The 26,884-nt window shown below is 43.6% G+C and overlaps 1 protein-coding gene and 1 long non-coding RNA gene across 2 annotated transcripts; one reads left to right on the top strand and one right to left on the bottom strand.

Moving 5' to 3' along the window:
• Positions 1-776: 776 nt before the first annotated feature.
• LOC138352923 (uncharacterized) lies at positions 777-2,325 on the bottom strand. The gene is made up of 2 exons (XR_011222994.1): positions 2,045-2,325; positions 777-1,392 (listed from the first exon to the last, which is right to left on the bottom strand). It is a non-coding gene; the product is annotated as an uncharacterized lncRNA (long non-coding RNA).
• A 23-nt stretch (positions 2,326-2,348) lies between these two features.
• LOC138352922 (zinc finger protein 98-like) lies at positions 2,349-26,229 on the top strand. The gene is made up of 2 exons (XM_069305571.1): positions 2,349-3,445; positions 25,893-26,229. The coding sequence occupies exon 1, from the start codon at positions 2,464-2,466 to the stop codon at positions 3,433-3,435; it is 972 nt and encodes a 323-aa protein (XP_069161672.1). The 5' UTR covers positions 2,349-2,463; the 3' UTR covers positions 3,436-3,445; positions 25,893-26,229.
• Positions 26,230-26,884: the final 655 nt, after the last annotated feature.

Here is a 26,884-nt window from a genome sequence, read left to right as displayed (position 1 = left end):
CAACGAAGATGGAATTCACATGAAATGGCTTATGTTACCATGCATCACTAATAATGTTGTGTTTTCTGTCTAGCTTCAGACACGGTTATGTTACAATTGTGTCTTAAAGAGTTGCGCGCAATTAAGCATGATAGAAATCACTTACAATTAATGCAGGATGGTAGAAAATCACTTACAATTAATGCATCAAGTTTGGAGACTTGAATTGAAATTGAAATTGAAATAAGTTTATTGAGGTAAAATACACACAAATGGATGAGGTAGCTCAAGCTATTCTCACCCCGTTCAGTATATCGTGTTAATACATACATAGACACACACACTTGTACACATTTTAGTGTAACAAGCAAGGCAAATAGTTCTGTCTGATGGGTAGAGGCAACTGCACTTGCAGCTGCACCCGTGTGGCGGTGTAGGAAACCATCAATGTATATGATTTGAGAGAGAGAGAGAGAGAGAATGATCTGTGGACAGAGCATCAATATGGCGTAAGGTATTGGGCTTTGCCTCAAGATGAAGCATAATAAAGAACCCGAATATCAGGAGAAAAAATTACATTAAAAACTGTCCACATGATACATATATATAATCATGTTTTAAACATTTTAATTGTATTATTTGCATATATATATATAATTAGGAAGTAATGTTTATCTGGGTAAGTTGTCAGCTTTTATGAACTAATAGCTAGTGCGGCTTGTATATGGGGTACATCCGGTCTCTTACCCTCGACTGCGGCGGTAACTTTATGGTCAGGAAGCCAAAAATATTTATAGTTCAAGTTCAAGTATGTTTATTGAGACAAGAAAAAAATACATCTCAAAGGGATAGAGTAACTTAGGCTATTTCTACCCCCTCTACTTCAAGTCCCTCAAGGGGCGCACAAATTCAGTAAGTACAAATAGACAATTAACATTACAAGAATCCCATTTAACATTGCAGGTTAATATAGTAAGTACAGCATACAATTGTTACACTCTTGGGGCAAAATTTTTGTAGCTCCTAAGTATACTGTCTATCATACCATTATCACACATACAAACAATTTGATGTGGTACATTACTTATTTCCTTATTTCTATAGTTATCAATAAGTTGACACTATAATACATAATGTTCTAAGGTGTGGGCGTGCGGCATACTACATAATTTACACTCCTTATCTTTTTCACTGACATCAACTCCGTATTGCCAGATATATTTGTATCCTAATCTTAATCTCATGTAAATTGAATCCTTCCAAGTTGACTTTCCTTTATCATAGGTGAAGGACGAGTTTGTATTTATTACTGAATAATTCTTAAGTGTGTTACTACTATCCACTATTGCCATTCTTTTTATCATTTCTTCATCTTCATTTCCTCTTATTATTCCTCTTACATCTGTCTTCATTCTGAAATAAAAACCTTTGACGTTACTTTGCATATATGTACATTAATTATAAAATTGATTGGCTTGTGTGCAGGCCTTCACACTCCCTGAGCGAGCCATCAAGCAACTATAAAAAGGCATATATCTTCGCTTTCACTTCAGTTATATTTATACCAAAGTATTAACATGCAGCTTATATGTCTTTCTGATGACATAAAAAACTTCGTTTTTTATAATATATAGATTCAATTAACATTGATTTTCAAAAGGTCATAGTTCCCATCGAAAGGGAGAGCGTCGGCCAAGAAGCCTTGTTTAAAATATGAATATTTTTCCTCTCTAATAAGGTATAATCTCTGTGATGCATTAACACAAACTATTTTATATCTGCCTTTCTGATAACATATATAAATATAATCTTTATTTGTGAATATTTGTTAATTAAGCAATATATCAGAGAGCGTGTAGGGTTCGGTGTTCTATGAACGAAAAGGACTGGAGTAGTTTAAATAGCGAACGCATACCAACGAATAACGCTAGTATCTATATAACAAATTTATTGTCATGTGGAATTGATTTAACTTCCAGACACTTTTTTTTAATAAATATTAAATATTTTGTGGCTGTTTATGAAAAATATTATTATAAATACACATTCTACTTGTTAATATTACCAATTAAATTTGCGACAATTTGAGCCATGAAATACGACGACTGGATCACTGTGTACAGGAGGCTGTTATGGCAGCAAACACTCTCCAGGCGACCATATATCTTGGATAAGTCGCTCCACACAATTGTCGCTTGGACCGTCGACTTCCTATGGCGTCACCTCTCACATATTTACGTCTCATTTCGTTATGAAATTAGATTATTTGAGAGAAAAAATAGGTTTGATCATGTTCTACGTGTAGCACCAACATTATAGTAAGTAAATATACCATATTTCTTCATTACTTACGTAATGCTAATACGTTTTGGGTAGTTTTGGCCTGTTTTGGGATGATTGGGGTAATTCTATGGACCCGTGCATTCAGGTGACAAACCACATGCGTGTCCAGAGTGTGGGAAGAGATTCAGTCAGCGTGGAAATATGAAGACTCACATGTTAGTGCATTCAGGACACAAACCTCACGAGTGTTCAGAATGTGGAAAGAGATTTAGTCGTCTTGGAGATATGAAGACTCACATGCTAGTGCATTCAGAAGATAAACCTCATGAGTGTCCAGAGTGTGGGAAGAGATTCAGTCGGCATGGACATATGAAGACTCACAGGATGGTGCATGCGGATGAGAGACCTTTTCAATGTGCCGAGTGTGGCAAAAAATTTAGAGAACGTGGAACTATAATAAGGCACATGTTAGTACATTCAGGTGACAAGCCTCACGAGTGTCCAGAGTGTGGGAAGAGATTCAGTCGTCTTGGAAATATGAAGACTCACATGTTAGTGCATTCAGGTGACAAACCTCATGAATGTCCAGAGTGTGGGAAGAGATTCAGTCATCGTGGAAATATGACGACTCACATGTTAGTACATTCAGGTGACAAGCCTCACGAGTGTCCAGAGTGTGGGAAAAGATTCAGTGAGCGTGGAAATATGAAGACTCACATGTTAGTGCATTCAGGTGACAAGCCTCACGAGTGTCCAGAGTGTGGGAAGAAATTCAGTCGTCTTGGAAGTATGACGACTCACATGTTAGTGCATTCAGGTGACAAACCTCATGAATGTCCAGAGTGTGGGAAGAGATTCAGTCAGCATGGAAGTATGAAGACTCACAGGATGGTGCATGCGGATAAGAGACCTTTTCAATGTGCTGAGTGTGGCAAAAAATTTAGAGAACGTGGAACTATAATAAGGCACATGTTAGTGCATTCAGGTGACAAGCCTCATGAGTGTCCAGAGTGTGGGAAGAGATTCAGTTGTCTTGGAAGTATGAAGACTCACATGTTAGTGCATTCAGGTGACAAGCCTCACGAGTGTCCAGAGTGTGGGAAGAGATTCAGTCGTCTTAGTGATATGAAGAGGCACAAAATGATACATACAGATAATAGGCTAAACACTTAGTGTGTGGAAGGTAATTAAGAGAATGTTGAAGGATAATGAGGCACATATAGGTATATTAACTTAACTTTAATCTAACAGTGTGCTATCACAATGTCAGTTGGATGTTCTTCAAAGGTAATTCTATTTTGTTTGAGAAATACACTTCACCATGAAAGGTAAAGATCAAGATATTTTATTATATTGTTCTTTTATGAAAGTTAGATGACCAAGCAAGAACTAGAGAAGCTGTCACTATAGGAAAATTCAAAATTGCTTATAAGTATAGAAATATCTCTTTAGTTTAGCAAAGATAAATCAAAGCATTAAATGTTTTTCTTCATATTTATGTAAATAATATTGTGCTTTCTGTTTTTCTTCTCTGTGAAAATTTATTTAAAATGTAATATACTCTGTAGCTAAGTTATGGACATTATTGTTGTAATATTATTTAGCATTGGTGCTGGTGAAGAAGACAGTCTGAGACGTACTTAAGATGAGACCATTTGATTGATAGGGAAATGTAGGTTAATCAAGGAATTTTTCTCATCAGATTCATATGCAAACTGATGTCTATTTTATATTTTCTGTGGGGAGCCCCTACGGCTCCCTGGAGCTTATCGGGCTAATGTGTGTTATGTTAGACCGGGACATTAGCTAAGGAGTTCAGACCTACCAGGGACCAGCGCCAGAACCTGGCCCCTTCAGAGAGGTTTCAGGGAGCAATGGCCCTGGAAAACCCCATATGGTTGGGGGTTTTCCTTATCTGCCATCGACCGGGGTTAGGCACCCAGAAAGGTAGGCGTAACAAAACAAACCCCACATGGTAAGAAACTACAACAAAAACCGAACAGAGAGGTAGAAAACTCCCTACAATCCCAAGGAAACAAGCAAACAAGCAAACATCACACTTTACTGCCGCGCCGATCGTCCGCGCAGCCCTCCCCACCCCGGGAGGGGGAGGGGGGAGCCCCGGACCTACCGCGCCGGCTGCCAAGCTCCAGTTCGTTCGCTAATGTCAACCGGGATTGACGCTTCTCTGGCCTCAGTTTCCTAGGCGGTGTTTGCCTTGTGTGGCGTTCACTGCCGTGTGTTGTGGTGTGCGGTGGCCAGGAGTACTTCATCAGTGCCGGGGCTGCATGTGCTTAGTGGCTGACTTCCCTAAGCGCCCTGTGAGTACTGCCCTTGCGTTACAGGGTTATCTTCCCTGGGGCGTTCGGGAACCATTCCCGTAGAGGTTCTTGCTGCTCGGCATTTGCCTCGCCCTTGGGGCCAGCTGGGGCTTGGGGCCCTTGTTTGGCCCTGGGTAGGGATTGGTATTGTGCTGGTTAGGGCGTCAAGGTGTTGCGCAGCCTGCCACCTAAGCGGCGGCCGGTTTCTGTTGCCTCTGGAGACGGTGTACTTTTGCGGGGTTTTTCTTTTGTTTTTCATTTTCTTGCCTGGTGGGGGTCTGCCTAAGGTGGTTATAGTTCCACTGGTAGTGTTTGGCGGCCCTCTGCTAGGCCCCCGTGCTTGTACACGTCTCAGGGGTTTTCAGTGCTATAATCTACCCTCTTGTTATGTTTGGGTTTCTTAACCGGTTAGCAACACCTTGCCCGGGCTTCCCGTAGTTGTTACCCTACGGGCCCTGGAAACCCCTGTCTGGGCTCGGGGGACCATTGAATGTGTCTTCCGGGTTCCAACCCGTCTTGAACGGGATCGTTGGTTGCTGTTCCCTTGTCTCCGGGTGACAGTCGCCATTTTTACCTCCGTCATGCTGCCTGTTGGGTCACTGACACCTTGACCCGGAGTCTTGCGAGTGATTCTCTGCTTGTTCTCCAGTACTCTCCTGTTGTTATTACTGTTCAGAGTACAGGCGGCATCCGTGTTGCAAGCTAGGTTAGGTTGCTGCAACATGCTAGGTTGGTTTCCCACTCGAATGCCCCGTGGCCGCCCCGTTTGGTTAGGTGCTGCTCGCCCCTTTCTCTCCATGTTCCCGGCTCAGGACCGTCTGCGTGTTTCTGGGTCGGGGCGGGGTTCAGTTGCGGCAGAGACTCGGGCGGTTTTCGGGGGATGCCCCGTTCGGGTTGGGGACGGAGGTTTGAGCCTGTGCCTCCTGCCAAGGCTTCTGGGTCTTACCAGCGGCCCTTTCTTGTTGCCTTTCCCATGGGCTCTTGCTTTTCTTTCAGGGCGGAGGGCTTGGAGGACGGCTCTGCCCCGGGGCCTCTGTTGTTGGTTCCCGGGGCTGTGGGGGATGCCTACTAGCAGTTCTGGGGCGGTTTTGCCCCTTCAGGGGTTTTTCTGCTGTTGGGCGTCGTTTTCGCCCTTCCAGTCTGCTAGCTTCCCACAATTGCTGGCGTGTTTTTGTGTATTTAGCGTCAGTCACAGCCCCTGCTGGCGGCCATTTTCGTCTGCCGGTTTCCCGGCGTGGCCACCAGGGCGGCGTTGCGGTTTGTTTACATGCGTCTGGGTGTGCAAGCGAGTGTCTCTGGTGAGTTTTCAAAAAATTTGCAGGGTTTTTGTTCTCCTGTTGTCGTTTCTTTGTTTTTTCTGGTGTTTTCTTGCCGTTGCCTGTTCCTCTGGGAACGTTTGGGTGTTGATTTTGGGTCTGAGCCTCTGGGTTTAGGCTCAGTGCCCCTGGCTGGTATGCTTGCTCCCACACCTTGCCCCTCGGTTTTCGGTCTGTTGGGACCGTTTTCCCAGGGCGTTCTGCGGGGGTCTGTGCTTTGCCTTTTAGTGGTGTTCTCCGCCGGCAAATGTGGTGGTTTGGGCTCCCCCTGGTTCGATTCTGGGTTCCTTTGGGTTCCTTGGTTTCGTTCTGGAGGTTTCTTCCTCTTGGGCCCCCTTTTGTGGGTTCAGGGGACTTTGTTTCCTCGTGTGACCCGGTTCTGCCTTTTGGGGTTCCGGGGTCTTCCTGGCTTGCAGACTGAGCTTTTTGGGTCTTGGCACATGTTGTGGTTGTGCTGGGACTTTGTGGTTTTGCTGTCGAGGTGGGCCTTTTGATGCAGTTTTGTGCCTTCTTTGCCTGGCCGGCGTAGTGCTCTTTGCCACTAGTCGGCGGCTTGTGCTTTTACGATACATGTCCTCACCTAGTTGTGCTTGTGGGGGTTGAGCTCTGGCTCCTTGGCCCTGCCTCTCAACCGTCCGTCAACAGGTGTATTGGTTCCTGTGCCTCTTGGGCTCTGTCATGTCTACATGTGACATTGTATGGGGGTCAGCCTCGTTACTTGTGTGAGGAGTCGCTACATTACTTCTTAGTGCTTTCCCGTTCCCATTCTGACACTCAAAAAAAAAAAAAAAAAAAAAAAAAAAAAAAAAAAAAACTAATTCTATCTGTGGCTCTTTTGGGTACTCAGTTTCCACCTGTGTCCCCTAGTGCGTGTGCCCCTTGTGTTACATATCCTGTCCTTCTCAACCCTGTCGATTCCCTTGGGTATCTTGTATGTGGTGATCAGGTCTCCCCTCACTTCCTCTTCCAGCGCAGTGTGGTTTCATTCCCGTAGTCTCTCCTCATGACTTCGGTAGTGTACTTTTTCTTTCTGAAGGGGTTCTGTTCCCTTCTCTGTTGCCTGGGCGCTGGGGGAGCAGCTTGCTCTGTTGCCTCTCGCTTGGTCCCGCTGTTGGTGGGCGCTTTGGGTTGTCTTCCGGCCTCTGCTGGCGTCGGAGGACGGCTTCTCCCCCTTGGGGGGGGTTCAGAGCTGGCGGGGTGGGCTTCTTCCCTGCGCTTCGTCATTTCCTCTTCGTGAGTGCGTGGGGCGTGGTCGCTCCGCCCCATCCTTCTGGGCTTCCCGTCTGCTCTTTGCAGTCATGAGCTTTTCCAGTCTGCAGTTCTTCTGGACTACTTCCGTCTGCGCCCTGGATCCTCTGCCCTGCTCGGAGGACTGTTGTCTCCTGTTCGGATTCTGTTAGGGCCGGGTGCTTGGATGGTGGACCTGGACCTCCAGGTCACTTCTTGGCACGTTCCTCTCCAGTTTTTCTGGGGCTAGCACGGTTGGTAATTACCTCTGTGTACTTACCTAAGTGTAGTTACAGGATGAGAGCTACTCTCGTGGTGTCCCGTCTTCCCAGCACTCTTTGTCATATAATGCTTTGATTATAATTGTCATATTGTCATATAATGATTGTCATACAATGCTTTGGTGGTGGGGCTTCAGGTTTGCTGTTTTTCTTGCATTCCCTATTTTGTGAAGGGCACTTTGTATACTCTTTGCATCTTTACCGGATCTTAGTGCCCTGTCTGCGTCTGAGATTCGGTGTCTGGCCTACCTCGACGACTGGCTGGAGTGGGCTCCCAGTCAGTCCGCTTGTCTGCTCGCCGGGGGATGGTTCTTTCCAGATCGCTGGGTTTGGTTTCCTGGTGATCTGGAGGTTTTACCTTCTGTTTCCGTCCCGGGTTCGGACCTGGGCCTTGTTTCAGGCTCTTGGGCCCCTCATTGTCTTCCCTCCAGAAGTGTTACTGTGGCTGTGGTCCCGCCTTTGGCTGTTCGGGAGGGGGTCCCGGGTTGCTCAGCGGTTGCTTGGGCGGTTGTGCGGGAGTTTGCACTTCGGCGTGCTTGTCTGCCCGCGGAGTTGGGTTTGGCTCCGGAGTCGGTGGGTTCCTACGGAGACTCCACTTCCGCCTCTTGCATTCCTTGGGTTCCTCTGGGGATCTGGTGTTGGTGCTGCGTCACCAGCTTCCTCTTTGGGGTTTTCGGGGTTCCGTGCCTTGGCGGCTCCCCGAGCCTTCGCTCGATGTGTTCACGGACGGGTCGTCTCTCGGCTGGGGCTTTGTGACCAGTGCTCACCAGGTCGGCCGAGGTTGATGGAGTCTGTCTGTCCGTCGGGCTCACAGCCCGGTTCAGGTGTTCATGGCTGTCTGGTTTGCGCTTCGGAGGGTTTGGGTCACTTGGTACTCTACCGTTCAGCTCTGTTTGGACTGTTCTCTGGTGGTTCTTGCCGGAACCACAGGGGGTTTGGTTAACCGTGTGGTTCGTGTCCGGGGTGTGTCCTGCGTCCTGGTGGACAGCTGTCTCGGTTCATTCCTCTTCGTGGGTTGGCCAGTCGTCGCCGATTCGTTTTGTTGGCTCTGTTGGGCTTATGGACTCCTGGCCATGGACGTCTTCGGGTCGGCGTGGTCTAGGCGTCGCCCGTTTTGTGGCGCCCTTCCCACCTGCGAGGACTTCACGGTGGAGGCTTTCGGCAGGCCTGGTCGAGGTGGGGGGTACCTGTACCTCTTCTCCCGGTCCAGCTGTTGCTTCGGGTTCTGGCTCAGTTGCAGCCCATTCCCACGAGAACAGTCCTTATGGTTCCACTGTGGCCGGCCCGGCCTTCTTTTCAGACGCTGCTTGATAGGTGTCCGTACCCGGGGCGTTTTTCCTGAGGCTTCGCCTCTTTCAGCAGGCCGAATCGGTCCTGTCCGTGACTGGTTCGGCCTTCTCTTTGGCTCTTCGCGTCTGGTATTTTGACGCAGGTATCGCCATCTCTATGGTGTTCAGGTGGTTTTGTTGACGGTGTCCCACCTGCGAGCTTCGTCTTGGAGACTGTATGACGTTTATTACGTCTTCTCGCGTTTTGTTTCCCCTCCGGCCTGCTCATGAGTCGCCTGAGCCATCCTGGTCCTTGTTCAGGGTGCCTTCTTCTCTTCCCCTCAGTTTGTGGTAGCCCCTTCGGTTTCAGTTTCCTCCTCTTTGGTACTGGTGGTAGCTTTATTGGTGTGCAGCCTTTCTCTGTCCTGGCGACGGTCGAGACGGCTGCTTTCCGGAGGGGTTCTTGGGGTATTGGTACTTGTTTGGTTTGGCCGGGGGGTGCGTCCTGTGTTGTCCAGTTGTGCTTTTTGCTGTTGCCGGCGTACCGTGCCTGGGGATGCGCTGTGGTTGATCCGGTTCTTTCGTTCCCTGTTTTCAGGGCTGGGGTCTCCCGGGTCGTCCGCAGTGTTTTCCTTCTTACTGCGGTCTGTCTTTGCGCCCGTGCTGTTCAGACGTTTACAGCAATTGCTGCTGTGTTGGTGACGTCTCGGGCTCATTTCGGGCGCAGGGTATTGTGGGTCGCACAGGTTTTTGGCCGCCCATCCATGTGTGCGTCTGTTCTTGGGCGTTCTTGTTGCCTTGGGTCGCAGGTTTGCGACCGGTTTGTCTTGGCTTTGCGTTGCAGAGTTTGTGGCGGCCGCCTCCCGGGTTAGCCCTTTCTTTTCCTTCTCTTTGGGTATGAAGCTCCAGGGAGCCGTAGGGGCTCCCCACAGAAAACCAGCGTTGAATGTAATGAAACGCCATTTTCTGGGTGAGCCCCGGAGGCTCCCTGGAAACCCTCCCTCCCACCGGTCGGCGGTTTTTTCGCGTTGGTTGAAGCTTAGCTTCCGAACTGGAGCTTGGCAGCCGGCGCGGTAGGTCCGGGGCTCCCCCCTCCCCCTCCCGGGGTGGGGAGGGCTGCGCGGACGATCGGCGCGGCAGTAAAGTGTGATGTTTGCTTGTTTGCTTGTTTCCTTGGGATTGTAGGGAGTTTTCTACCTCTCTGTTCGGTTTTTGTTGTAGTTTCTTACCATGTGGGGTTTGTTTTGTTACGCCTACCTTTCTGGGTGCCTAACCCCGGTCGATGGCAGATAAGGAAAACCCCCAACCATATGGGGTTTTCCAGGGCCATTGCTCCCTGAAACCTCTTTGAAGGGGCCAGGTTCTGGCGCTGGTCCCTGGTAGGTCTGAACTCCTTAGCTAATGTCCCGGTCTAACATAACACACATTAGCCCGATAAGCTCCAGGGAGCCTCCGGGGCTCACCCAGAAAATGGCGTTTCATTACATTCAACGCTGGTTTTTTGTTTTGGCATATTTATGAATAATACTCTTGATTATAAATATTTCACCGAAGAGTTTATTGAAGGCAGATTGGCATTTATAACTGTCAGTCAAGTTAATATGAAATTTAAATTTATATTACTCTAGAAATTTACATCTTTCTAAATTTACCAGAAATTTATATTACTCTGGCCTAACTTTATCAGTTATGCTGTAATTGTCTTGGAATAATATTTTACCCGATTTACCTGAGGGCCACTTACCCTAGTGGCCTCGATAAAAACGGGAAGCTGGCAGCTTGTTGAAGGTTCCCTTACCCCCTCAATTTTCCTTGATTTTCTCCAGGTATATTTTGAAATTCAGCACATTTTGGCAGTTATGGCGTTGGCAGGTAGTCAGTTCCATCGATCAATAACCCTGTGGGTGAAAAAGCCTGATTCAAAGTTATATTTGCTCGATTAGCAATAATATTATCCTGATTCGTATAATCCTCTGTCAATTATATTATCCAAACTGCCAATTATATTAATTAAGATGATTGTGAATTACATAAACCTTACTGGCAATTATATTAGCATGACTGTCAATTTATATCAAACAGATATTTATTTATGTTGTGGTGCTCGTGGGTTCTATTACATCTAATCAAATCAAAGCAAATCAAATCAAATGTTTATTTAGGTAAGGTACATACATACAAGAGATTTTACAAAGAGTGATGGATTTATAGATAGGGCTAGTACAAACAATGCCTAAAGCTACTATTACGCAAAGCGTTTTGGGCATGAAAAACTTAAATGACTAAAACTTAATACTAAATGAGCATAAAGAGTAAAATGAAAACATGGATTGAAAACATAGCTGAAAAAGCAGCACAAATACAATTCTATTGACAAACAGAGCTCTTTAAAAAAAAAACAGACATTGGTTGACAATAGAGGGGTAAGGTAGGTTACAGGGAATTTATTAGGTATAGCTTCGTTTTTATCTTAAACTGGTTGAGAGAGGTACCGTCTTTAACATGGTTGGGAAGGTCATTCCACAATCTGGGTCCCATGATTTGTAGAGCATTTCTAGTTTGATTAAGTCGTGCTCTAGGAATATCAAAACTGTATTTATTTCTGGTGTGGTGCTCATGGGTTCTGTTACAACCTTCTATGAAGCTTTTGAGGTCAGGATTGGCATTACAATTTAGCGTTTTATATATGTATAATATTTATTTATTTATTTATTTATTTATGCATATACAAGAACGTACATAAGGAATGTGAGGATACAAATACAGGTATGGTAATTACAGTCTTGTAAAGCCACTAGCACGCGCAGCATTTCGGGCAGGTCCTTAATCTAAGAAAATTTTAAGGAGGTAAATACTTGCAAAATTTATAGACAAAAAAATGATAACAGTTACATGAAATGAAAAAAAGATGAGAGAAAATTGTAGGTACAGTATATTAAATAAATAAATAAATAAATAAATATGTTTATTCAGGTAAGGTACATACATACAAGTGATGTTACATTAATGGATTGATATATAGATAGAGCTAGTACATACAATGCCTAAAGCCACTATTACGCAATGCGTTTCGGGCAAGAAAAACATTAATATCTAGAACTTAATACTAATTGAGCATAAAGAATAAAAAGTGTTGAGAACAAATACAAATAAAGATAAAAAAAAAGGGGGAACATGACTGAAAAAGCAGCACAAATACAATAGGTTGACAAACAGTGTTGATTAAAAAAAAAAAAATAACAGACATGGGTTGACAATAGAGGAGTGAGGTAGGTTACAGGGAATTGATTAGGTAGTGTTTAGTTTTTATCTTAAACTGGTTGAGAGAGGTACAGTCTTTAACATGGTTGGGAAGGTCATTCCACATTCTGGGTCCCTTGATTTGTAGAGCATTTCTAGTTTGATTAAGTCCTACTCTAGGAATATCAAAACTGTATTTATTTCTGGTGTGGTGCTCATGGGTTCTGTTACAACCTTCAATGAAGCTTTTGAGGTCAGGATTGGCATTACAGTTCAGCGTTTTATATATGTATAATACACAAGAGAGAATGTGCAGTGACTTAATATCTAACATATTCAGAGATTTGAGTAAGGGTACCGAGTGATGTCTGGGGCCAGAGTTGGATATTGTCCTAATAGCAGCTTTGTGTTGGGTAATTAGAGGACGTAAATGATTTTGGGTAGTAGAACCCCAAGCACAAATACCATAGTTGAGGTATAGATGACATATAAAGCACATAAAGCACATAGGTAGCTAAGATTGATTGCAGTGACAGCTTGAATGGTAGTTGACAAAAATTGGTAGTCACAATACAGCATATGGCTAGCACATAAAGGAAGACAGCAATGAACACAATGATAAGGTTGTTTGATATTACATAAAAATTAGGAGATTGGGTAACACTAGGTACAGAGCAAATTTAAAGCTCAGTGAAGGAAACTAAGAAGATGAAGTTAGGTACTTTTTGGTTTTGTTTTTAAATAAGGCAAAAGCTTTACCGTTTTTCAATTCACTAGGGAGTGAGTTCCATAGACTAGGTCCCTTAATTTGCATAGAGTGTTTACACAGATTAAGTTTGACCCTGGGGATATCAAAGAGATATTTATTTCTGGTGTGGTGATAATGGGTCCTATTACATCTCTCCAGGGAGAGTTTCAGAGCATGGTTTGCATTTAAGAACAGGGTTTTGTAAATGTAGTTCACACAAGAGAATGTGTGGAGGGAGTTAATATTTAGCAAGTTTAGGGATTTAAACAAGGGAGCTGAGTGTTGTCTGAAAGCAGAGTTAGTTATTATTCTGATAGCAGATTTTTGCTGTGTGATGATGGGCTAATACACATGAGAGAATGTGCAGTGACTTAATGTCTAACATATTCAGAGATTTGAGTAGGGGTACTGAGTGATGTCTGGGGCCAGAGTTGAATATTGTCCTAATAGCAGCTTTGTGTTGAGTAATTAGAGGACGTAAATGATTTTGGGTAGTAGAACCCCAAGCACAAATACCATAGTTGAGATATGGATAGATGAGGGAGTAATAGAGTCACCAGGGCAGGGCGGGGTACATAATATCTGATCTTAGAAAGAATGCCAACAGTTTTTGAAACTTTTTTTGATATATTTAGAATGTGTCCCTGGAAATTCAGCTTGTGGTCAATGAGAATGCCAAGGAATTTGCCATCTAATTTGTTACAAATTTGGGTATTGTTTATTTTGAGATTTATTTGATTAGAGGATTTATTGCCAAACAGAATATAAAAAGTTTTGTCAATGTTAAGGGTGAGTTTGTTGGCAGTTAGCCAAAGATGGACTTTATTTAGCTCAGCATTTACTGTGGCATTTAGAGCAAGGGGGTCAGGACTGGAGTAAATGAAGGTTGTGTCGTCAGCAAATAGAATTGGTTTGAGGTGTTGGGAGGCATTTGGAAAGTCATTAATGTAGATGAGAAAGAGGAGAGGGCCAAGTATGCTGCCCTGAGGAACACCAATGTTGATGGGTAGGGTGGGAGAAATTGAATTATTCACAGAAACATACTGGAGCCTGTCAGTAAGGTAGGATTTGAGGTATTGCAGGGAGTGTCCTCTGACTCCATAATGATGTAATTTAAGAAGAAGGTTTTGGTGGTTGACAGTGTCAAAAGCTTTACGCAGGTCCACAAATAACCCAACAGGGAACTCATTTTTATCAAGAGCTGTATGAATCGAGTTAAGCATACTAATAAGTACATCGTTAGTGCTTTTTTTGGGTCTGAAGCTATATTGGCAAGGGCTAAGTATATTGTGTTTGGCTAGAAAAGAGTAAAGCTGCTTATAGATTAGTTTTTCAAAAATTTTTGACAAGTTTGGCAGGATTGATATAGGTCTGAAGTTGTTAACATCTGTGAGATCACCACATTTGTGGAAGGGCATTACTCTCGCTTTTTTTTAGAATATCTGGAAAGGTTTGGAGTTCAAGTGACTTGTTGAAGAGCAATGCAATAGCAGGGGCTAAAGAGCTGGAGGCTTTTTTGTAAATTAAAGTTGGTATCTCCTCAAGGGCACTAGACTTGGTTTTAAGGGAAAGGATTATCTCATTGACATCAGTGGAATTAATAGGCTTTAGGTACAGAGACTGTGGATAGTTACCTGTAAGAGTGTCCTTAACGTCAGTACTGGAAGATGGAATATCATGTGCAAGGGATGACCCAATGGAAGAGAAGAACCTATTGAACTCAATAGCAGTATCAGAGGCTGAAAGCTGACCATCATTATTGGACAGGAGCGTTGGTTTGTTATTTAAAGTCTTCTTTGATCCCAATATTTGTGAAATTGTACTCCAAGTTTTTTTAATGTTGCTCTTTATTTGGGTAAATTTATCTTCGTAGTATTTAGTTTTGGCTCGTCTAATTATCTTAGAGAGCAATAATGAGTAATTCTTTGAGAATTCTTTGGAGACAATTCCTAACCTATACTTCTTCTCAAGGTCGTGTTTTTTATTAATGGATTTAAGTATTCCCTTTGTAAGCCAGGAATTGTTAAGCCTTTTATTTGTGACTTGTTTTGTAAGCATAGGACAGTGGGTGTTATAAAGGCTAAGAGTTTTTTGAAGAAAAGATTGCACTGCTAGGTTGATGTCCCCTATGTTACCTAACTCGGACTCCCAGTTGACATTATCAGCATTAGTTATAAAATTGTCTATAGCAGTTTCATTGTGCAGCCTAAAACTTAACTCCCTTGACTCTAGAGGTGGTTTGCTAATGCTAGTTAAGAGAAATGTGGGGTAATGGTCAGTAGTGCTATCGGTGATTATACCTGAAGTAAGCGGAGAGGTTATGTTTGTCCAGATGTGATCTAGAGTCGTGGCAGTGCTATCAGTGATTCTAGTAGGTCTAGTGATTAAGGGTATGAGGAAGCAGGAATTCATACAGTTGAGGAAGCTAGCAGCAGTAGGGTGTTCAGGCTGGCAGAGGTCAATATTAAAGTCCCCTGCGATAATTAGATGGTTTTTGTTCAGTCTGTTATCGAGTATTAGATTTCTAAGGTTTGAGTTGAATTCGGACACATCAGTGTTAGGAATTCTATAGACTGCACCCACAGACAGGACAGACTCGGCACCCTTGACTCTGAAGCTGGCGAAGATATACTCCCCATAGCAGTCTCTAGTTCTAATTTCTTTTAAGCATGTTAGTTCTTGGTGGTAGTAAAGAGCAGTGCTACCACCTCTCTGAAGTTGACGACAGTTGTGAATTGCCGAGTAGTTAGGCATGTTAAAGAGTTGAGTAGTATCCTCTTTCAACTATGTTTCAGTAAGTATAATAAAAGAGAATTTGTTGTCAATAGTTTCAATCAAGGCACTAACATCATCGAAGTGTTTACCTAGGGATCTAACGTTCAAGTTGATTACAGAGATATTGTGATTATGAGTTAATACATTGTTTACATCATGTGCTGCAAAATGTCTGCAATTTAGATAATTAAAGTGATGATTGTCATAGATAGTGGATAAGAGGTTTAGTTCTGGGTCTATACTTGTCTGCATAAAAAAGCTGGTTGCAGGAAAACATGGCAAGAAAGGCAAATTACAAAGTAGGATTAAGCTATAAAAGGGGGAAAAATTTATAAACAATATTATATAAAACAAACACAATAGGAACAACAAAAGAAAAAAATGAGGTAGCTAACAAGGGGCTTACAGGGGTACAATGGAGTAAGGGAGTATGGCGAGGCTAGGCAACCTAGGTAATAAATGAAATCAAAGAAAAAGTTGATAGAAACTTGATAGTTGATAGAAAACTATAAAAAAAAAAGTTTAAAAAGTTGATAGAAAAAGTTGCTCAATTGATAGAAAAAATCTATCAATTGAGAGTTTCAGATCAGGATTAGCATTTAGGAACAAGGTATTGTACATGTAAATAGCACAAGAGAATGTGTAGAGCGAGTGTATATTTAGCATGTTCAGGGATTTAAACAGAGAGGCTGTGTGTTGTTTGAAGACAATTTTATTGTTCTGATAGCAGATTTTTATTGGGTAGTGATGAGCATCAGGTAATTTGCAGTGGATGAATGAACCCCATGCACAGATACCATATGTTCACATACCAACCCTAATTTTCAAAGAAACCTCTAGATTTTTAGCTCCAGCTATTTCATTGCTCTACAACAAATCATTTGAACTCCAAACCTTTCCTGATATTCTAAGGGGAAAAAAAGCAAGAGTAACCTTAGTCCATTAAAGTGTCAATCTCACTGAAGTCAACAATTATAGACCAATATCAACTCTGCAGATTTTGTCTAAAATATTTTAAAGAGTTAATCTGCAAGCAGCCTTAATCCTATTTAGCAAAACAAAATTTACTTAGTTCTTGCCATAATTGTTTCAAGCCCAAAAAAGGACCAATCATGCACCGATTAGTATGATTAACTTTATATATGCAGCTTTTGGAAGAAATGAGTACCCTGTTCATTTATTTGTTGACCTACATTAAGACTTTTACACTGTTAACACATTAACTTTCTTAAATTACAACATTACGGAGTAAGAGGTTAATCCCTCCAATACCTAGAGTCTTACCTTAGTGACAGGCTCCAGTATGTCTCTGTGAATGATTCCAATTCATCCACTCTACCTATTAACACTGGTGTTAAACTGGGCAGTATCACTTCACCCTCGCGTCTTTCTCATCTCCCCCTCCCTTTCCAGCCCGTTGCCATCATGAGGGGGCTTGGTTGGCGGATGCTAGAGTGTGATGCTCCTTGGGACAGTGTCCTCTGTCTTTTTGAAGCTTAATGCTCTTGCTGCCATCTTCGCTAATTGTGCTGAATACTTTTTCCTATTAAGTTTAATTTTTCCTTCCCAATTCTCCTGTTTAATTGCTATTTCCTTCTGACGTTTTGCAATTCTTGATTATTCTCTCAGATGTTTTCTTCTGTTTAGACACCGGGTTTTTGGGAAGGCACACCCTCTCACCCGTAAAACTGTGGTACTCGTCATTGTCGAGCAAGAGGACACCTTTATTGTCAATCTTTTCCTTCATTGCTGAGCCCAATTATAGCGTGCTGAGCTTCCATTATATCTTGACGGACTGATGATTCCTATGGTTGCGATTGTATGGCATATATCTACAGTGTACCCCTGGGGGGGGGGGCTTTGTCTTGTTGGGTGTCCTATCCTCTAATTGTGGCTCCATGGTGGGTATGGGGCCTTGTTTGTTGATGAAATGTTTACTCGTTCATTTATATGCTGATATCTGACCCTCTTTTTAACTTCTAAGACGTGAGGGGTGGAAGACCAGGCCCCCAAGTCGGACTGTGATGGAAAGCTGGGCTCTGTAGCCCACACTACATTGGTCCCAGATCAGGGAGCTCCTGACTCTCCCTGCTTGATGGGGTTCTGGGAGCTCTTCTACTACCTGACTTGTGAGTGCTTGGTCCACCAGGTCCCAACTACTCTTATCTGCTTCCCCTCCCACCTCTGTGGCTGGGTTGAGCCCCAAGCTCCCAATGATGACCACCTCATCACATGGAGTGGCTCCATCTCTCATTGTAACAACTGGGCCTCTTTGGCCCCCCCCCCTCCCTTTTACTGGGGGTGCTCGGTGCTGTTCCCTCCGCAGTCACACTCACACGATTCCTTCCAGTTCTAATATGTTGCAAGCTTTATTTGGTTCTGCTACATGGACGAAGTATTTTGATCTTAGTCATGTTGATTCTACTCGTCCTGATGGTTTATTCATCCATAAACACCTAGTTGATTTGATGGATACCTTTGTTATTTTTATCCCCTCGCCTACTGATACATGTTTCTTTGCAGCTCCTTCTCGGGAAGCAGCTGTCTGCTTAGCCTCGTTGTCCTACATTGGGAAACCCTGGTTCTGATCTCCAAAAATGCCTAGTTAAATGCTAGGATTTACACAGCTATTCTCCCGCACCATGTAGCGACTGGTGATAGCTGTCAATGCTATCAATCAGAGCTATCGATGTGCTTTAATATACCTAGTAGTCTCTCTCATTTTTTTTTTTTTACAAAGTATCTGTCAACATTTAAAAATTTTGCTACAATTTACCTACTTAAAATTATCCGTTAGATTAAGGACCTTCTCGAAACGCTGCATGTACTAGTAGCTTTACAAGAATGTAAACACCATGCTATGTTCCCCTAACAAACCCAATGTTCCTTGTGTGTGTGTGTGTATATATATACTGTAACCCCGTGATTATCCGGGATTCAAACATCCGGAAAACGCCCTTATACGGCCAAAATCGTGATCGGATAAAGTTATCACAATATCCGGCCAAAATGGCCACAGGAACCGATATATATATATATATATATATATATATATATATATATATATATATATATATATATATATATATATATATATATATATATAATGTAGGTATATAGGGATTGCCCCAGTAGATTGCCACAAGGATAGTAAACATATCCTTGAAACCCAAGGCCATTCAATGCTCCAGATTGATATGTTACTCGACCTCCCTCGTGGTCATCCTGGCCAGTCTCTTTGCGTAATGAAGATCACTTTTGATAGTAGGTCCCTTCCGTCTTCCGTAATTCTTGCTGGTCCCAGTTCTCCTCCCTCTGCAATAGGTGCTGGAAATTTGGGCATGGTCCCTTCAAATGCACGAGTGGCGTGTCTCTATGCCTCTTGTGTGGATACTCAGGTCATTATAAGACTGCTTTTCTTCCCAAGCTCACTGCATCAATTGCAGTGATGCCCACCCTACCTTCTCCCACACATGTGTGCAATACAAATTTGAGGAAGCCATCCTCAATTTGAAACATCAGAATCATTTATCTTTTCTTGAGGTGAGACGCCAAGTACGCCATCTTTTATCTTCCTCTGGCATGTCTTATACTCTATATTGCGTTCCACTTGTCGCCCTCTCCCACTTTCTCAGTTTTGCAACCGTTTCTGGGCCATGGACCTGGACACCAACACCACCAACACCTCACCTGCTCTATTGAATTCTGGGCCAGAGGGTCTTCCTCCTGGGTTCTCTGTCTGGTGTCTCCCTTCCCTTCCTCCCTTCCTCCCTTCCTTCCCTTCCTTCCCTTCCTTCCCTTCCTTCCTTCCTTCCCTTCCTTCCTTCCTTCCTTCCTTCCTTCCTTCCTTCCTTCCTTCCTTCCTTCCTTCCTTCCTTCCTTCCTTCCTTCCTTCCCAGTCTTCCCTGTCTCCTGTGCCCTCTTTTCCTTCTCGGCCCTCCCCTCTTGTATTTTGGACCTCCACACCGCCTGTCCATCCAGGTCGTTGTCCCTCCTCCCAGCAATCTTCATATTGACTGCTCCTGTTCTCCTTCTCCTGTTGAGACTGCAACGGCTGTCGCCCAGTGCGATGCTGCTGGTACACCTGTCTATATCAGAAACATAAGCCTGGCTCCTCTTCTTCCTCCCCAGCAGGTAAGAAGGCATCAATCTCTTCCTCACCTTCCGACTCCGACTCAGGGAGACTCCTCTCCCTGATTGCCTTGACCGCACTTCTCCAATGCCTCCTGCTCTGGACCCTGTCAGTCCACCTCTGGTTCATCCTACCACTACCTTGACTACATTGTTCTTGCTAGATTTACCTGTTCTTGATAGATTTACCTGTTCTTGCTAGATTTATCTATGCCCCATAACCCCAATTTCACTGATCCTGATCTTACTTAGTATATTGTTTTAATTTGCCTTTGTTTGACCCGTGTTCTCTATTTCTATTCTCTCTATTTTTGGCAATGTTTATTCTTCATTTGAATATTCGTGTATTTTATGCCAACTTCTATGAATTCCAGCTTCGGATATCACAGTTTTCACTGCTTTGTGTCTGTCTCCAGGAGCTGATGCTTGGCACTTGTCCTGGTCACTTCCGTGGTTACACCATTCTCTTCCCCCCCTCCATTTTTTGCTAGGGCCCATAACACTACTGCTCTTTTGATTCGTACTGATATTACCTTCGTCCCCATACTTTTCCAGTTGCACATTGAGTGTTCTGTCGCCCATATCTTTTGAGTAATTGGTATACAGTCTGTTCCATTTATCTCCCCCCAAATTTCCCACTTTCTCTTCCTGGTCTTAAACACCTATTGGACTCTTTACCAGAGCCTATGCTCCTGTTGGGTGATTTTACCTGTCGGCATACTCTCTGGGGTGATGTTCTGCACACGGGGCCGCCTTCCCGAAGGGTTCGTCCTCTGTTCTTCTCTGTCTCTTCTGAATTCTGGTGAACTCACCTATGTTGACACCTGCTCTTGCGCCGTCTCCTGTCTTGATCTTTCTCTCCTGCCCCTGTTCTCTTTATTTAGATTTCACATGGCGGGTTCTTCGTGACCTCCATAACGGTAACCATTTCCCCATTCTTGTCACCTTTTTCTCTTTTCACCCTTCCGTCTCTGCCCCTAGCTGGCAGTTTGCCAAGGCTAACTGGAATCTATTCACCCTACATGCTACCTCGCGAGGCATGTGGAAGTGCGTTCCCTGGTGGACTGCAGGCTGTGTTTCGGCTGTCTGCTGTAAGAGCGCAGCATAGAAGAAAGACAGATGCAGATTGATGGTTGTTTGTTTTCTTTCGTTTCACAAGGCGAGTGCGGTCCATACGGCTAAACGTGTGAGTTTGAAATCTTTTGTCTCCACAATTACGACTGATATTCCTCTGCCCCAGATCAGGAAGAAAATCTGTAAGATATCGGGTAAGTTTGTTCCAGATATCTCGCCAGTCCTTCACTTCCGTGGTTCTATTGTGGTGGATCCAGTGTCGGTTGCCACCGAACTGGGTTCCCCGTTTTTCGACTCTTAGCTCCAGTTCTAGTCTTCCTCCATCTTTCCTTATTCGTAAGCACCTTCATGAATCTTGTTCCATAGATTTTCACATGCATCTCCAGCTTCTCTATAATGATCCTTTCTCTCTTTCCAAACTCCAGTCTGCCCTGACTCATTGCGGTTCTATGGCAGTACTGTCTAAACTCAATTATGGTTGTCGTGCTTACTCATCTGCCTCTCATTTTACTCTTTGCTGTCTTGATGCTCTGGACCATACTGGGTTATTCTTCAGCCCTGGTGCCTTGCGTTCGACTCCTACCCTAAGCCTGTATGTCGAAACAGGCATCCTGTCTCTACAGGATCGCTGTGATCGCTACTGTCTTCGCTACATTGTGCAATCCCTACAACACCCTCCTCACTTTCACTTATGTCGTACTTTTCCTTGCACACTTTTCATCACACTCGCGCTCCATTTCCGACTTCACAGATGGGTCAAAGTCTGCAGATGGCATTTCTAGTTTGATTAAGTCATACTCTTGGAATATCAAAAAGGTATTTGTTTCTGGTGTGGAGCTCATGGGTTCTGTTACAACCTTCAATGAAGCTTTTAAGGTCAGAATTGGCATTACAGTTCAACATTTTATATATATATATAATACACATGAGAGGATGTGCAGTGACTTAATATCTAACATATTCAGAGATTTGAGTAGAGGTACCGAGTGATGTCTGGGGCCAGAGTTGGATATTGTCCTAATAGCAACTTTGTGTTGAGTAATTAGAGGATGTAAAGGATTTTGGGTAGTATAACCCCAAGCACAAATACCATAGTTGAGATAAGGATAGATGAGGGAGTAATAGAGCGTCACCAGGGCAGGGCGAGGTACATAATATCTGATCTTAGAAAGAATGCCAACAGTTTTTGAAACTTTTTTTATATATTTAGAATGTGTCCCTGGAAATTCAGCTCGTGGACAATGAGAATGCCAAGGAATTTGCCATCTATTTTGTTGCAAATTTTGGTATTATTTATCCTGAGATTTATTTGATTTGAGGATTTATTGCCAAACAAAATATAGAAAGTTTTGTCAATTATGAGGATGAGTTTGTTGGCAGTTAGCCAAAGATGGACTTTATTTAGCTCAGTATTCACTGTGACATTTAGAGCAAGGGGGTCATGACTGGAGTAAATGAAAGTTGTGTCGTCAGTAAATAGAATTGGTTTGAGGTGTTGGGAGGCATTTGGAAGGTCATTAATGTAGATGAGAAAGAGGAGAGGGCCAAGTATGCTGCCCTGAGGAACACCAATGTTGATGGGTAGGGTGGGAGAAATTGAATTATTCACAGAAACATACTGGAGCCTGTCAGTAAGGTAAGATTTGAGGTATTGCAGGGAGTGACCTCTGACTCCATAATGATGTATTTTACGAAGAAGGTTTTGGTGGTTGACAATGTCAAAAGCCTTACGCAGGTTCACAAATAACCCAACAGAGAACTCATTTTTATCAAGAGCTGCATGTATCAAGTTAATCATACTAATAATTGCTTCGTTAGTACTTTCTTTGGGACTGAAGCCTTATTGACAAGAGCTAAGTATATTGTGTTTGGCTAGATAAGAGTAAAGCTGCGTGTAGGTGAGTTTTTCAAATATTTTTGACAAGTATGGCAGGATTGATACAGGTCTGTAGTTGTTAACATCAGTGAGATCACCACATTTGTAGACAGGGGTTACTCTCGCTTTTTTTAGAATATCTGGAAAGGTTTGGAGTTCAAGTGACTTGTTGAAGAGCAATGCAATAGCAGGAGCTAAAGATCTGGAGTTTTTTTTGTAAATTAAAGTTGGTATCTTCTCAAGATTTGATTTGGTTTTAAGCAAAAGGATTATCTCGTTAACATCAGCGGAATTTGCAGGCGTTAAGTACAGAGACTGTGGATACTTACCTGTAAGATCGTCCTTAACATCAGTACTGGAAGATGGAATATCATTTGCAAGGAAGAGAATGGAATGGAAGTGAAGAGCCTATTGAACTCAATAGCAGTATCAGAGGCTGTAAGCTGACCATCGTTATTGGACAGAAGTATTGGTTTGTTATTTAAAGTCTTCTTTGATCCCAATATTTGTGAAATTGTGCTCCATGTTTTCTTAATGTTGCTGTTTGTTTGGGTAAATTTATCTTCATAGTATTTAATTTTGGCTCTTCTAATTATTTTAAATAGCAATGATGAGTAATTCTTTGACAAATTTTTGGAGATGATTCCTAACCTATACTTCTTCTCAAGGTCATGTTTTTATTAATAGATTTAAGTATTCTCTTTGTAAGCCAAGGATTGTTTAGTCTTTTAGTTGTGACTTGTTTCATTAGCATAGGACAGTGGATGTTATAAAGGCTGAGAGTTTTTTGAAGAAAAGATTGCACTGCTAGGTTGATGTCCCCTGTGTTACCTAATTCAGTCTCCCAGTTGACATTAGCAGCAGCAGCTGTAAAATTGCCCATGGCAGGTATTTTGTGCAGCCTAAAGCTTATCTCCCTTGTCTCTAGAGGTGGTTTGTTAATGTTAGGAGAAATGTGGGGTAATGGTCTGTAGTGCTATCGATGATTATCCCTGAAGTAAGCGGAGAGGTTATGTTGGTCCAGATGTGATCAAGAGCCGTGGCAGTACTATCAGTGATTCTAGTAGGTCTAGTGATTAAGGGTATGAGGAAGCAGGAATTCATACAAAGGAGGAAACTAGCAGCAGGAGGGTCCTCAGGCTCGCAGAGATCAATATTAAAGTCCCCTGCGATAATTAGATGGTTTTTGTTCAGTCTGTTATCTGTTTCCCTCACTAATATGATCACTTCAACGTCTGCTCTATTCATAGAATTATTTCTTCGATCTCTCTGTTTAGATTTATTTTACTTTCTAAAGACAGTTGTGTCTGTTTAAGCAATTTCCGTTATTTTTTCCTTCTGTACAGTCGTCTGCGTGTTCTCTTTCTAGAGTTGTCCTCTTTCTGACCCTCCTCACAGGCATGTGCTCTAAGCAGATCTAGTAGGTTTCAGCTGTCTGTGGAGCTATTCCCTGTGTGAGAGTTTTGTCGCTTAAGATGGTTTCCTAATGAATGTTTCCAAGGTCTATATTTATTTCTTCCCAGTCGATCCTCTTATTGTTGAAATTGAATTGATTGAATAAGCCTTCTAGCTTGTTGGTTTCTCTTGGACTTACTACTGTTATTAATGTTAGTTTGCACTTCAATGAGCTTACAGTGTGAGTGTGTAGAATCTGAGATTGTAATGTGTCTGATTAGTCTGGTGAGTAACGGTTGTGGTGTCAGTGTAGCCAAAAGTTTTGTTGTGTTTAAAATTATTTTTAATTAAAAACAGTTTGTTAGGGTGTGCTAGAGGTACACTTTACTTCACATTTGACTTTTACACTAGAATATGAGCTCATTTTGGACATTGTCAAGATGAGTGTCTATTTACCATAACTGTTGTTGTTGTCTACCTTACATGGTACAAGCTGGTGAGTTGTGGAGTTCATTTACAAAATTGTGTGCTAGACTTGAGACCAAATAGATCTTTTGGATGTAATTTGATTCATTTGTTAAGAGCACGTTTTTACGGCCCTATTGGGACGCAACCGGGTTCTTTTCTGATGGTACTAGTTTTTTGGGTATCCGGCCCTAAGTTAGTAGAGGCTTTCAAGGGGTGAGCTCCGTAACGCAAGTAAAATCAATGGGGGAGGTACATTAAATACACAAGTATACTTAATTATATATATTCCTTTCCCACTACCATATGTAAATTAAAGTCACAAAAGGGAATTATTACTACACAGTATTTACATCTTCGTCTTCCTCTGAAGACACTGGATACTTGGCGATGCTCACTCTGGGTAGCCTTTCCTGGTTTTCTCTTCCATGGCCCAGAACCCACGATGAATCTACCCTGGCCACATGCCAGCCAAATTACAATCCCACTGGGTGCCTCGTCGTGATGGCCTACAACCACAGTCCAGCCTGTAGCTGGCAGGTACTAGTCAGCCTCGCTGTTAGGCCACTCCACGACTAATACTAAGGTTGCGAGCCCTAGGCAGGAGCCTCGTGTGACTCGCTGGTCACTCTCCTCGGTCGGCACCGCAGTGGGTGGTCTCTTCCACCAGCCAGCCCCGGAGACAGCGAATTCCGTCACTGCCACTCCTCAGGCAGGCTATCACACACTCAGCAGAGTTCGTCCGGGGGTGGCTCACAGCTTCTACAAAGCAGACTGGGTGAAGAGACCTTGGCTGCCTTGGGTAGACTGATTCAACGTACCTCACAGCCATCCTAGGTTGACTCTGAAAGCAGACACGTCATCAGTACTGGGGACACTACATGGGATCACTAGGAAACATCACTTACTAGCTTAAATACAAACGTCAGCCTATTTGCTCCATAGATTGCGTTCACTGTCTAAGCGCCACCTCACTGGAGGTCAGCAGTAGCTACGTCACGAGCCGACTAGGACAGGCATATAGCGCTTATTGCCGGCATCTCTCGTCATCACTAGATGGCATTGTCCATGTGGGATTTTCGGGAGCGGACTCACAGATGGCGTGGACTTCACTGCTTTGTGCTCGGGCGAGGAATTTTGGTTCATAACACAGGTGCCCAAAACCCATGCTTTGGGCACACTATAGAGTAATGTAAGTTTGCCTCGGGTAATAAATAACAGTGATCATCATTACCCGGTTTCAGGGGATGGACGGTGTTTCAGGCCATCCTCCAAAGGTTTCACAATGTCAAGAAAACGGTCAATTTAAAGTAGTCTCTCCTACCCTACCAGAGGCTCCAAAACAGAATGGGACAGTACATCACTTTCTTGAGTCACTTTCATTTTCTTGTAAATTTTTTAGCCTTGTGTGATGCATATGAGCAAAAAGTGATGCTCTTTATTGGAGGACAGGTTAGGTATTTACTCGGAGTAGAGAGAATATTATAGAGAATCTTTTTTTTTTCTTTGGCAGGAACACCACTTGAATATGGCGTTGCTTGTGTGGGTGTGGCGGCGAAGTGATCTGGCAGCAGCGGTGCGACCCATCGTGGCTGTACTGATTTACGTGCTGGATGATCCCGAAAGCGCCTTAGTCGGACCTTAGCGTGCATCTTAGCCCGGACACAAGTTCGAACCCTCAGTACAGCCTTTGTGGATTTGTTCATTAAATGTATCATGATATTGTGATTTCTGTATCACAATTGATGTTCTTTTCCTTAAGAATGTGTTCCATGATTTGTATACACATTAAGGTTTGATTGATAACAGTTGTGTACCTCAACTTGTCTTGATAATAAACAATAAAAGTATATTTGAGTTTAAAAACTTATTATTACTGTCAAGTTCCATAATTTCTGGAGTACAAGACAACTGGTACTGCCCCCTTTTAACCCCAACGTGGTGCCTCCTTGCCGTGGTGAGGGGCTCATGTACACCTCCCTGTGACCAGTGTAGGTTGCCTTTGCCCCCTCTCCTGCCCCTTTTTGGGTGGTGGACGTGCTGAAGGGCACCACGTAGGGGCCTTATGAGCCATCGGACCACTCGCTGGAGGGGTCGCCTGTGAGGGGCCGCCCTGAGTGGATGGTTGGGTGTCCAGGCTGGGGCGATAGGGGGAATGGGGTCTTAGCACCAGTGTGGGAGAATGGACGATGTAGTAGGACTCCCCTGTTGAAAAGGGGGAGCACCGCTGGGGACAACGCACCCTTCCTGCACTGGCCCGCGCTCAGTCTCCCTGTCTGCCCTGGTAGGTGGTATCTCTTGGTTCCAGGTCCCAAACTTTTGATATTGTTTGCTGCATGGATGACGACACGACTTCTCTTACCCAGGCTCATGGGGTGGGTGACCAGGCCCCTGAGTCGGACCGTCCTGGAAGACCAGGATCTGTAGCCCCCGCTACAGGGCCCGGTTTAGGCCCAGACCGGACTCTTCCTTCCTGCTCCCCTCCCTCCTCTGTGGTTGGGTCGA

Source organism: Procambarus clarkii, chromosome 55 (assembly GCF_040958095.1).
Source record: "Procambarus clarkii isolate CNS0578487 chromosome 55, FALCON_Pclarkii_2.0, whole genome shotgun sequence".
NCBI classification, from domain to species: domain Eukaryota; kingdom Metazoa; phylum Arthropoda; class Malacostraca; order Decapoda; family Cambaridae; genus Procambarus; species Procambarus clarkii.
This window is presented reverse-complemented; position numbering and strand designations above follow the sequence as displayed.

Bases quoted from the DNA above. Each gene is read 5' to 3' on its own strand.
- LOC138352922 (XM_069305571.1), top strand. From the start codon at position 2,464: ATGAAGACTCACATGTTAGTGCATTCAGGACACAAACCTCACGAGTGT.